At 42.4% G+C, this 13,498-nt stretch overlaps 1 protein-coding gene across 4 annotated transcripts in view; it reads left to right on the top strand.

Moving 5' to 3' along the window:
* Window positions 1-12,246, top strand: part of LOC144935784 (plectin-like) — a 38,981-nt gene extending 26,735 nt beyond the window's left edge. For 3 of the 4 annotated variants that reach the window (XM_078862529.1, XM_078862527.1, XM_078862528.1), the window contains 7 exons: window positions 3,215-3,318; window positions 3,832-3,970; window positions 4,872-5,065; window positions 6,575-6,737; window positions 7,572-7,655; window positions 7,867-7,971; window positions 9,584-12,245. In XM_078862529.1, coding sequence (XP_078718655.1) covers window positions 3,215-3,318; window positions 3,832-3,970; window positions 4,872-5,065; window positions 6,575-6,737; window positions 7,572-7,655; window positions 7,867-7,971; window positions 9,584-9,793 — 999 coding nt within the window. In that variant the 3' untranslated portion in view covers window positions 9,794-12,245. Of the gene's footprint in view, window positions 1-3,214; window positions 3,319-3,831; window positions 3,971-4,871; window positions 5,066-6,574; window positions 6,738-7,571; window positions 7,656-7,866; window positions 7,972-9,583 lie in introns of all 4 variants that reach the window. The other variant, XM_078862530.1, reaches the window with a different exon arrangement.
* Window positions 12,247-13,498: the final 1,252 nt, after the last annotated feature.

The following is a 13,498-nucleotide window of genomic DNA, read 5'->3' on the forward strand; positions in this document are numbered from 1 at the left end:
ATTACCCTTACACTTCTTAAGGGGAGCCATAATAAGCTAAACTTCTTCATGGGTTCTCTTCGGGCATTTGGCTAAATTATAAAGCATCTTGGTGCAATAGTATGCGTTTTTCTGCAGAGTAATACATCATCTTCATCGTTACCAAATGTTGGCCTGCATGTGACATCGTCATGGTCAACGTTACCTTCACCTGCAGCGACAGCAGCAGCTCTCTGTCCACTGCTCGATGTCTCCTCGTGGTGCCAACGGGTTTTATTTCACAGATGGATGCCGTCTCACCCTTGCCTGCATTGGTATTTCACGACGAAGTAAATCATTGCATTCAATATGTTCGTGCAGGCATTGGAGGGGGGGTTGTTGAAGTTGGAGAGGAAAGAGCAAAAGTAGTTTTTTTAAACTGCAGCCACATTAGTAAAAGTATAATTGTAACCATAGTGAAAAGTCACGACCATCAGGCTTAGTCTTTTCACCTAAGCGATTTTTACCTGTTCTCGACAACTGCGCATATGCTAATGTGTCACATACATAATGTGTCGTGGACAAAGTCTGACTGGGTATGGCTTTTTTTTCTTTGTTTAATTAGTCATGCGGAGCCTATTGAGCTCCCTGAAGTGAAACATCTGTGAAGGCTGATTCAGATGATCGAAACTTAAGCGTTTTTCTTCTTGTTTACAAAGTGACGCGTGCAGCTGATACATTATGAGCCTCTTTGAAATTCACTTGATTTGGAAGCAGGCCATATTTCAAAGGGCGGTGGCGTGTGCATGGGTGTGCCTTTACAACCGCCAGGCAACTGTATAATGTCACTCACCTGCCTCGTCTAGAACGACCAGTCACCCAGTGAGTCAGCCTTGTTACTTGCAACTCAACACCCATGGAGGAATGACGCGCGTCTTTATGGCAGTACTAACACACACGCCAAGTGAAAGGCACACCGCGTCGCCCATCTTTTCACGCTTCTATATTGTGTGGTGTCTCACTTTGCGATCTCAAGTTTGTCGAAAATCGAATCGTCATCAGTGTATCAGTCAGTCTTCATCATGAGCGCAGTAGTTTAGTTTATTTTGTTGAACCAGGGTTAGAACTTAAGAGACCGAGATGGGTCTCATTTGCAAGGGTGACTTCGGTCACCAAAATGGCAAGAGTTAATTTAAATTTAAAAAAAGTGCTGCAGAGGAAGCCAAAATAAAATAAAACATTTCCTGTAACATATTCGAAGCAAAATTTCATTTCGAGAAAATTTGACGCAGCATTCGGGTAAAAATTCAGGTACACAGGCTAGGATATGTATCAGACATACCGTCACCGGATGAAGCAATCACTACCATCAGCAACCAGCATCCACCACTTTCACCACCGCCAATATCCACTGGTTGAAGTGTCGCAAAACATATAACGCCATTGCAGTGCTGAGGCAAACGTGTAATTAATTGAAAGTATGAGTCACCAGGCCGCCTTGCCTATGACTATCACTTCAACTTTACAGTGCTTTAAAGGACACATTTCGATCATTAAAAGAAAAGTGAAAAGATATAAAGGTACAGTCATAAAATTATTTCTTCACACCACTGCTGGTGGAAGGGCTTTAGAGAGCCCCACGAGAGGGTATGTTTGGCCTACTCTTCCATGCTCACCGAATGTCTAGGAAGCTGTGGGAGTTCCCAATATTTTATCACAACACAACCTTACGATTGACTTACTGCGGTGAACCCAGTTATACTGCTGTGTGGGCAGGGGTGGGGTATCTGAGAAACTTGAGACGTTGTTTCAGCTGCCGCACTGGGAGATTGAAGCAAGTGACCTCTGGATCGGGACTGAAAGTCCAGCTTGATAACTGTTACACAATGGCAGCATCTTTCCGCTTTTACCAAATGCAGTTTTTTTTACCACCACGTTTCCTTCAATGTATCAATAACGAATACAATATTACAACCAATAATAAATAGATAAAAACACACGGTTATTAAGTGTTGCTCTTGGGTTAACTCTTTGTAGCCTTGGACACTTACATCACGACATACAGGACACAATTTATACTGTACAGCACCCGACAGCAGTAGTGTTTGTTCGCCTGAAAATATCAACACGTTTACGTTTATAAGCCGACAATCCATTTTCCGACTACAGGATCAATTAACAAGGACAACAGCCGTGAGCAACTGCCCTTGAATTGTCCTTATATGGGTATTGGTTGGCACGGACGTGTGGTTAGTATGTGAACGCTCACCTTGCTGAGATCACTTGAAACAAAATAGCAGGGTGTTGTCAGTATCTCGAGGTGTGCAGGCACGGCCACCGCACGCGATGGAAAAATGGGCATGCGCGGGGATTATGCTTTGAGCTTTTCTCGCAAATGTTAAAATAAGACGTATCACAGAGCTCTCCTAAATTTAGCATCGGGAAATAATACATCCAGTGCTTCATTCATAAGTCGCAACATGATATCATCTTTTTTGTAGTCATATATATCCTATTTAAACTGATGAAGTCATCCAGGCTCTCACATACCAAGATCCTGATAAAATGTGTTTGATAATAATAAAAACTGAATAGAAAGGATGAGTATCATTATTAGAAAGCCACAGGAGCTATGCACTTTTAAATACATGTTTTAAATCTAATTTATCGAGAACTGCTTTTTATGTTTAGTTTTTTGTCCTTCCCCCGCGCCTCCGATTAGCACGGTTGGCTACGTAAGTTGCTAAAGAAGTTCAACGTACGTACATGAGGATGGAATGGCTGCGCTGAGATTGCATGCAGAAAGGAAATCAGAACAGGAGTCAGCCAAGGAGGTATACTCTGACCAAGGCTAATTACAGCCACATTGAAATATTTTTTTTCTTTCTAAAATGAGATTGGAGATGAAGTGTTACATTTGCTGGCAGCATAGTCATTAATACAACCAAGGGGAATGAACTACAGGAACGATTGACTGAAGGTAGAAAAGGTGGATACAAAAATGTAAGATAAAAATCGATAAACGAAAATGCGTGCACAATTAAGCTAACCAAATGCAAATAACAGTAAAGAGGGACACAAGTGGAAAATATAATAATGTGTATATCTGTATCATTTATTATATGGCATTAAACCATTCGTAGTGTTATATATTGAATGTGTACAATCTGATTGTCATCTTGAGTTTTGTGGTAGCCACAGAAAAACTCACCGTTTACAAATGTGCTCTTTTTTTTGCGTCCACACGCCTCTGCAGAATGTCAGACACAAGCTGGAATCAGTCTCGAGCCAAGGACTGTCCCCGAACACTGCAGGGAAACTCAAGACTCTCCAGGGTCTTTCTGTCAAGTGCCTGGACCAGTAAGTGTTGCCATTGTACGGGTCAATTTCCCAGAAACGTGCATCTGTACTGGACATCCTGAATTCCTTCGCGCTGTCCTTATTTACCTGCCTTAACCGAGTCCCAGGGCACGTCTTCAAGAGGGTCCCGTAAAGTGACGTTTGGCTAATCCCATTAAATTAGCATTTGGTTTGTGCGAGGAAACTGGAGTATACACTTGGATTGCTATCGAGGCTTCACACAGGTAGATTCAAGAATTTAAGTACTGTGCCGGCATCTACTGGCCAACCTAACAGCCCAAGCACCTTGCATTTCCAGGCAGTCTTCCAAACGAATATTGTACGGGCTCAACTTTGTTTCGCTTCCGAGCTGTTTGACGAGATCGGGCAAATTCATGGTGATTTGGTTATATCCTCCCCCACCTACCTTCCACCTCCTGCAATACCTGCAGGGTCTACGGGTTGAACTACATTGTCGGCAGTGAACTCTTTCCTATATTGTCATCGCATAACCCAGCGTGTTGTCCCGCACAGCTACAAGGTCATCGACATGATGGTGCGGGGGGTCCTGGAGGTTGAGTCCAACATTAAGGTGTATGAACAGAACCTGGCCAAGGGAGACCTGGTGCTTAGCAGCCCAGAGGGAGTCAATGCTCACATCATGCAGCTCAAGGTAAGGGATCCACTGCTCTTAACCATTCGTATGACCACGCACCGCACGCTTTGAAGTTTTGAGGAACTGACCGAATACGGAATAAATAGTACCAGAGGTAGAGTGTGCTGCTTGCGATTCCAGGTCAGGGTTGATGCAGCCCCTTCATCCCTACTACAGTGGTTGCCCTGTGTAAATACTCGCCATAGTAATGTGGAATTTCCTCCATTGGCTCAGGGCGAGTGCTACCCCATGCTCAGTTCAGCAGGAAAAAAAACATTTGTATCGTTTGTTGAGAGTACAAGTACTCTTCCTGAGTGATTTATTCTGTGAATGCCACCTATTCAGAATGACAGGTCCACCATTCCCATTGTACATAATCAAAGTTCAGGTCACATTTTCATGACATTCCTTCGCGTTTATGATTTTAAATAACATATTCAAGCAAATTTAAACGATTTTCCTACCTTAAATGTAGTAAATACAAGGTCCCACCCATAGCCCCAAGTGCTGTTTTGATTTTTTTTTAAACGTTGTAAATCATGAAACGTGAGAACCATTAACAACTGAGGAACACTATGGGATAGGGGTACCCATATCAGTCAGATACTCCGTAAGATAACATTTGTTCCCCTCATCAACCCACAATAAGCCGTGCAGTGAATTATAAGTCAAATCAACTGCCATAACAGACACACTTAAACCCCAACATTCACCCAGCAGTGAGTAGACAACGGGCGATGAACATAAACACAGGTGTGAAAGAAGGCCAGCTCCCTGCAATGTAGGTCACAAAATAGTAGCGCTGCTGCTATATCCTCTAGCCCCGATTAACACTAATCCTTTAATTCACGTAGGTCCTGACTGTGCGTAGTTTCGATGATGCAACCTAACGCCAGAGCCTGTCCTCTGCTGTGACCAGCAATGGCTGTTGGAGATCCAGCAGAAGCAGCGGCTGGTGCTCAGGATGCAGGACGAGGTCCAAAAAGCCCAGGTGGCCAACGCGGAGCTGTACAAGATATACAACCTGCAGTACCCTGACGTGGACATCTACACCGACAAAGGGACGGGGCTCATCGAGCGCTGGAAGAACATGCAGACCCACATCAACACTCGGTAACGTGGCCCGCGACGATCGAGAACAGGTCCAGATTTTTTTCCGACACATTTGTTGTCCATAATAAAGGTTTTTTTGGGGGTTGGATCACGTAAACATAAATGTGTCGTTAAACCCGTCACCACCTGACACAACTATTTAGTAAGGTTTGCATACCTGTCACCCCTTATCAGTGCCTACCTTATTACAGACCAATTAAGAATTATTGGTCACCCCGTGCCCTTACACATCACAAGGGAGAAACACAAACAAATATTTAAAAAAAATTGTCTATTGAAATGGCTGTAGCCCTCTCTTGATGCAGCTAATTCGGCTGTGACGGTCCCACCTGATGACGGAGACTTGTGTTGCCTCCGAAACGTCGTGAATTTTAATTTTTTTTGTTTTGTTTTATTTTACTTTCATTAATTTTAATGTTTTACCTACGTGACTTTACCGAAAAAACCTAAGAATATGAATCATTGCAGTCACGAAAGCTTCAAATCTAGAATGGCTGTAGCCCGTAAGGACTTGAAAACTCAATTTCCCGATACAAGAATACGTGTGAACCGCATGGATTGACAGCGATGGTTTTGTCATGTAAACAAAACATGTACGACGTTTCGCCAGGAATTCCAACTAGCATCATCAGGCGACAGGCAGAGTTGTGGAGAAATCCTCCTGTTTCGGTCTTAATAATAGGGATAAATGTGACGTAACTTGTGAGCCAAGCAGGTGTGAAGGCCAGTGGGGGGGGGAGTTAATGTATCCATATACATTACAATGGATACAAACCAGAGTAATTACAATGGATATCCACATTTATGTTGACGTGATCTAACTCAAAAACCTCTTATAGATAACATTGGTCGCGAAAGCCTACGTTTTAAAATGACGTGTTCTTTCTCCACACCTTCGATTAGCACGGTTGGCTACATACTGTGCGAAAGAAGTTCAACATACATTCGTCCCCTGTACATTAAGCAGTCCCCCTCCTTAACCTCCTTCCGTTCCTCTCTTAAAGCCTCACCTCATCTCTCATGTCCACGGTCTTCCTCTTCCCTCTCTCCTCACCCCTCCACTCCTTCCCGTCCCACCCATATCCTTTCGTGATCCCTAAGTACCCTCTGTTGCTGTCACCTATTCATTAATACTTTTCGTACGCTCCTGTCAACGACATCATTCGATTCTGTCACAGTTTTGTAAGCAATATCGAACGCCTTGAGTGAAGGCGCTCTATAAATATCAATTAGCTGTGTACGGGACTCAAACTCGGATTGCCACTGCGCGAACCACTCCCACCAACTAATTTGACACTGCTGTAATTTATCCGAAGCAAAACCTTTTCTTAAACTGCTGATTATTTTTCTTCCCAAAACTGTAGTCTTAAACCACTTGTGTGCAGCACTCAGCTCTGAGCTCTGCTGCTGAATTTTACATTTTGACACGGTGGATTTTCCCCAAGTGGGTACATACGGTGGTGCAGCAAAACGATGTAATGCTGATGATGTGCTGATGTCAATGGGCAGGCTGCAGAGTCTGGGAAATGTGCAGAAAATTCTGGAGGACTACAAGGTGCAGCATCGCTTTCTCACCGAGTGGTACGGAGACGCTACTCGCCAGCTGCAGAGGGCCCAGGCCATCAAGGGCGACGACCACGAGGAGATAAAGTCCATCATCGCACAGCTCAAGGTCAGGGAGCACTTTGTAACTCTGGCTGTTTAACCCTCTCCCGTTCCGAGACGTCTGCAAGTTTGCAGGGTGGGTGTCCCGTTCACCGCTGAGTCTCAGAACGCTTAAGCTGTTGAGCCTTACATTTGATTTAGAGAGGCGTGGCGCAGTTGTTTTTTTGAAAGACATTGTATTCACCGTAGAGAACTCTAGCGACGCGACCGCACTGTATGGTAGCTGCAGCCAAACTGTGCCACATGCCCTCCCCGCATGGCTTTGCGGGAGCCTCCGTCCCGATAAACTTATTCTTTTTTATTTTTATTCCGCTTCCGTTCCGATGATGTTACATCGGAATGGGAGAGAGTTAATAAACATCATGATCAGCAGCAGCCATTGCTGGGTGAAGGGCTCACCCTCATTTGTGGCATCCTTCACATTCCTGAGATGCGCTGGCTGTATTGGCATGGAGACTTACCCAACAATATGTACAAACATCATTATTCTCGTTTGTGATTAACCAGTTATTTCCTACATGAGGGAGCTAAACTAAGCAATACATAGGATTAATTTATACAGTCTACCAATATTGTTAATTCACAACTTCACAGACAAACGTCTGAGACTGTTACAAAATATGAAACAAAGTTTAGTAATAACCATGGTTAGAAGAAGATGATCAATGGGAAGAATATCCAAACATCTGTAAGTTACATAAATGTCTCATCATCATCAGCTGCTGCTGCGAATGATGTTGATGACTAATGTGAAGGTATGCATTGGAAGGCATCTTTGTATTTGTGTTGTTTAAAGGTTTTGGAAACAGGTGTGCATAGGAATTGTTAATTACTTTTGCAGAAACTCCAAGATAAACTCGGAAAAGATGAACAGAAAGTGAAGGACTATAAGTTGTGCTGCGACAATTTCACCGATGCAATGAAGGTAAAACACTTCACGATTATTGACCATGTACGTTAGTGAAACCACATCATCGACAATGCGTGTAACGAGTGAAAATAAATACTTTCTCGCTCGCTGTTGATATGTACACAAGCAACAGTTTTAATCGCCACCGCTAATTGGAAATGCCTGTTAAAAATATACTGCATCTCCGCGGGGTAACGTCACACGCTCTTCTCTATCTGTGCTTCAGCACTACGAGCCGCTGTTGCTGCAGTACAGAGATCTCATCAGGAAGTTCCACGCGGTTCTCCCCGACTATGAAATTCGTGGTGCCTTGGACGACTTCTGTCAAGAGGTGGGTATTCGAGAAAACACTTTTAAGATGCAGCAGAGAACTTGGCGACAGTAGCACTGCAAGATGCCTCCACAGGGTGGAAACGCCGGCCGGAGACAAGAAAAGATGCTAGCGTTTGCCACTGCGGAGGTGTCAAGACCATAGAATACTAAACCTTATGAAGATTAAATTTCTGTACCGTTATTCTATTAAATATCAGCTGCGTGATTTGTTCTTCGTAAAACAAAATCAAAAGCCAAATCTTGGCCCTGAGTAGAACTGTATCTTCTTTTTTCTTGGTTCTTTCGGTAAAGTCACGTAGAAGGGAAGTAATAAAATAATAAAAATAAAACATAAAATAATTCTCACGACGTTTCGGCTACAACGCAAGCAGCCGTCTTCAGGTGAAGAATGAGACACTGCCAAGCTTGGAGCTTATATATAAGCTGGGTTGGAGGTGGAAGAAGAGCGCCTTAACAAAAGAATGTGCATATCAAGAGGAATTTAGCATATTCATGGGAAATGCGTAGGAGGTGGGCGGGGGGGTTTCAAAGTCATATTATGCCCATGCATTATGCAGGATTAGCAGCATCAAAGGGAGGGGTAGGGGGTAGCATTAACAAAGGGAGGGAATGTTAATAGTATGTAGAAGCAATGAAACATGTCAATGGGAGAGCGGTGCCAACGCAAGCAGACGGCTGCTTGCGTTGTAGCCGAAACGTCGTGAGAATTATTTTATTATGTTTTATTTTTATTATTTTATTACTTCCCTTCTACGTGACTTTACCGAAAGAACCAAGAAGATGAATCCCTGCAGTCACGAAAGCTTTAAATCGAAATGTATCTTCTTTTTCATTCATCATACTCTTTTTTTTCTTATTGAGATAAAAACCTTCGGTATAGTGTCAGTGAGTCCATCTCAGGTGTCAGTGCAGTTCTCAATGCGTATATTTGACATGCTTCAATAGATGTTATTAACAAAAAGGTGACAATGCAGGAAGGCTTGGGATATTTATGCCACTCATCTCACTTTAGTTTGGCTGTGGGAGCCTTTTGCATTTTACACTGAATCGTAAGGATCATAAATATAGTCCAGCATGATTTTGGAAAATCACGCAAACCACAGTTCTTAAATACAGTGGATTGTGAAGGCATTGATTTCCTTATATATATATTTTTTACTAATTGGTATTAGTATTCGCGTTATCATTCACAGGCTCATAACCTTTCGATTGATGCGTCTCGGCGCCTTAACAGACTGTTGGGGCAAGTGCTGTTAGCGAGTAGCACCTATGAAGGCCAACACGGCACACGAGGGGTGGGCGGCTAGTGGCCAGCACCATGCCCGACCGCCTTTGTCTCCCCAGTGACGATGTTTACACACCGCACCAGGTACTCATTTCAAGCTGAGTTGACCTAGGAGTGGCCCAGGACCGGTTCAGATAATTCTCAATGGTGTTGGCCCGTGAGCGGGAATCGAACTCTGTCGCCAGATTCGTAACGCGGCGCGCTAGCTGAAACACTACCGCTCCCCACATGCATACACACATACATGCCATGCGCTGCTGTCGTATGCCACCCATTGAGCCCCCTCCCCGAATAGCTAATTCCCCGCGCTCTTTTGTGCCTGCAGCAAATCGACATGCAGACGTGCCTGCACAACCTGATGCGCCGTATCACCGAGTACATCGCCTGCATCGAGTCGTGGCACCGCACGGAGCGGCGCGTGCGCATCCTGGTGGACGGCGAGGAGATGCCCCTATTCCAGGCCTACGCCAAGGGCTTCATCACGCGCGAGAAATACGACCAGCTCATGAACTGGCAGTCGAAGTCCAACAATTAGAGAGAGGGAGAGAGAGAGAAAAGCCACAATTTATAAACTCAATAGAGGCAGGGGCAATGACCTATCAAAGTGTAAGTGACAAAACTCAACACACTTGTCAAGAATGCTACCATAAAAGGAAAAATATATGTAATAGGTGACATATCGGGAAATGGCTATTGCCCGAGATATCACCTATTATAGAAAGTTGTATCTTTAGGGTGGTGTTATTGATGAATGCGTTGGGTTGTTATTTGTGCTTATGCACAACTGCTAATGAATTACAGTATCACGTTTTTTTTGTTATATCAAAGTGTAGACTTGTGAAATCTCTTGGGGTAATTTTCCTGACTGAAATCAATAACAACTAATATATATTATTGGTTCTTTCGGTAAAGTCATGTAGAAGGGAAATAATAAAATAATATAAATATAAAACAATAAAAATCTTGGATTTCACACCTGATGATGATTGCTTGTGTTGCAGTCGATACGTCGTGAGAATTTTTATTGTTTTATATTTATATTATTTTATTATTTCCCTTCTACGTGACTTTACCGAAAGAACCAAGAATATGAATCCCTGCAGTCACGAAAGCTTTAAATAAAAAAAAATAATATATACTTTTTACTCTGACTAATATTTTTGTAATGAGCCATCATGCATTACATGAATAAAAAAAAAATAGCTTTTCTGATTATGCTTTTTAGAAATACTGGATGGGCACCTTAAATACCGGGGAAAAATTGGTCAGGGAGATTTAAGTTGTCAGAATTCTCACTGGAAGGATGTGAGTACATTTTTTTTACATTTGTGTTTTATATCAGCATTTTTTTAATGATACATTTTCTTTTAGAGACCAGAAATTTTAGACGTACTCACTATGTAGTTAAATTTCTAATTTAAACAGCAACTTACGAGGAAATGGGATGGTATCATTCATTATTATTATTTTGAAGGCAACGACAACTAGGTTAGTGGTGACAAATGCTGACGTCAGTCGATCTGCTGTCTACTTAAGGGGGCAACAGTTTGTCGGTGTGGCTCGTTGTGACTTTGTATCTTTTGCTATATGAGGTAAACAGGTTTTGCAGACATTTTTCACAGAGCTAAGGTGCTTTATCAGAGCTCATTTACATTCTAGCAACAGACTCGGAGAGCGTTTATTCTATTGACATTTTGCCATCTATAGAACATATGGGGGGAGTATATTAAATACGTTGTTGCTCTACGTGTTGAATGCTACCATGGTGTCATGGTTAGCACACTGGATTTGTAATCCAGAGGTCACCGGCTTGATTATATCACCAGACGTGGCAGCTGAAATGATTTGCAAGTTTTGCCTCTGTGCACCCAGCAACATAAATGGGTACACCAGTGTGACGATCGGCCGGTCGCGTATGGTGGGGTAAAGTGTTGGTACTCCCTACTTGAAATACATCTGGCCAGCGTGATAGAGTAGGTCAGATACTCTATATAGGGGTCTCTAGAGCTCTGTCTAGTGGAGATCTTTCTGTCAGCAGTGGTATGAGCAAGAAATTGCCTATGTTTTAAAAAATACGCTGTTTTATCCCTTTGTGCATGTATTTTCTGCTGGCAGCCAACATTGTAAAATTCTCAACTAAAATAGAGGGCAGATACTTGGGTCCAAGTAGGACCTTCACTTAGTATCCAGTGATCCTTTTCTTGACAAAATAAGGAATTATATTCGAAATATATTTCAGAACGTGCTGGATATAGTGGTTCGTTTACCATGCTATTTGAACACAGACACCTGAGTGTGAATCGAGGCCACAGCTTACATCACCAGCCAGTGATATCTGAAGTTTTCCTGGGCCCCTCCTTTCACTAACCTGCACCGACTAGCTTTGCTGAAATGTGCTTAATCCAGCAGTGGACTGACACAGTGCTGTAGAATTCAACATAAAGTACACAGCACGTGACCTGGTGGAATTTGTATTGTTGTGTGGTGTATACCAAAAGTTATGGGTGTTGGTGATAAATGCACATGTTTTATTAACGACAACAAATAATTTCGTAATGATGAGCAATATTATCGTCTCTCTAAGGGAAAGATAAAAAATACTGACTCATTTCAAGTCATGGTTAAATACGAGACTTTATTTTATTTTCAGGCAGATTGAACTTTAACAATGTTTCCGAAAGCAATTATCCTATAGCACTGCCCGAAAGAGATTTGTTTCCAAGATAAATATATGTACTGTAGGCTTTTCATTGCTTTAATCCCCAATATAAACTGCATGGACTTATGTATAATTATCAACATGTCAAAATGTTTTATATACATTTACTCTAGAACAAGTTTGTTTTATTATCACAATCTGCTTATAGAAATCATTTTGTAATCTTTAGTAATGCATGAAATTCAACTTGTTTTTTGTATCGGGCACATGAATTGGGAGCAGCTTTGAAATAGTGCATGCAGTTTTGATAAATATGGTGTATTGTTACATTTTTGAATAAAGTCATGCAACAATAAAAACAACGTCGTTTTATTACATGCGGAGAGTACAATCGGCAACATTATTCGCGAATAAATTTAGTATAATTTCTAATTACAGAATTTATGAACCCAAAATCATACCTGTCAGCTCCTTACCAGTGAGTGCCCTACCTCTTCACGGACCAATTAAAACCCTCATAAATATCAACTTTCACCCTACAAAGTCCCATCACAAGGGAGAAACACAAACAAATAGACAAACATCAATGTGCCCAATGAAAACGGCTGTACGCCGTATGGACCTGAAAACGAATGTTCCCTGTACAAGAATACGGGTACACCGTATGGGTTGAGAGCGATGCACAATTAGCAGAGGGAAGACGACATCGGAAGAATCGTAGTGAGATTAAACCAAAGTGTACAGAGGCGACTGCAGCACAAGGGCAACCTAGGCAAGGAACGAGCAGACACAAACTGGGGGGGTAGGGCTGAGAAAAACATTTGCACCGTGATCCTCATTTGTACTGGCTTTGTTTAAACGAGTTTTAAAATATATATATACGATATAATGTTTATGTTACTCAAAGTTAAATTCCCGTCCATGGCGAATGGCAGCGGTGAGTGATATCTGAACCAGTCTTGCCTCCCCTTCCCTCCCAAAGACAAAGGTCCCCCCGTATAGCCTAAACAGATTGTTAGGGCAAGTGCTATTAGCGAATAGCACCTATGGACGCCAGCACGGCACACGAGGGGGTGGGTGACCAGCAATGACTTGGGCACTGACCTGGATAATTCCGGGGTATATCTTTTTGCAGATGACACAATACTGATTACTGCTGGCCGCTCTCCGGATGACGTGATTGCTAAGCTCCAGGGTGATTTCAACAAACTACACCATCAGCTAGTTGCTCTTAAACTAGTCCTGAATACCTCCAAAACCAAGGTGCTATGCTTCTCACCAGGACTAAAGCAGGAAGTTATTTTTCCCCGATTACATTCCTTAAATAATTATCAAACAGAGCAAGTCAAGATCTATAAGTATCTTGGGGTCATCCTGGATTCAAAACTGAAATTTGAAGATCACATTGATTATATTGGTTAAAAGACAAAAATAAAAATTTGTTTTCTGTATCGACACACGCACAGCTTCCCCCCTATGTTCCGTTTGGAATTGATAAAAGCTACCATACTGCCTCTACTTGATTACTGTGACATCGTATATAAATCAGCCCCAAGCACTGTACTGAAGAAGCTTGACTCA

This window comes from Lampetra fluviatilis, chromosome 14 (assembly GCF_964198595.1).
Source record: "Lampetra fluviatilis chromosome 14, kcLamFluv1.1, whole genome shotgun sequence".
NCBI classification, from domain to species: domain Eukaryota; kingdom Metazoa; phylum Chordata; class Hyperoartia; order Petromyzontiformes; family Petromyzontidae; genus Lampetra; species Lampetra fluviatilis.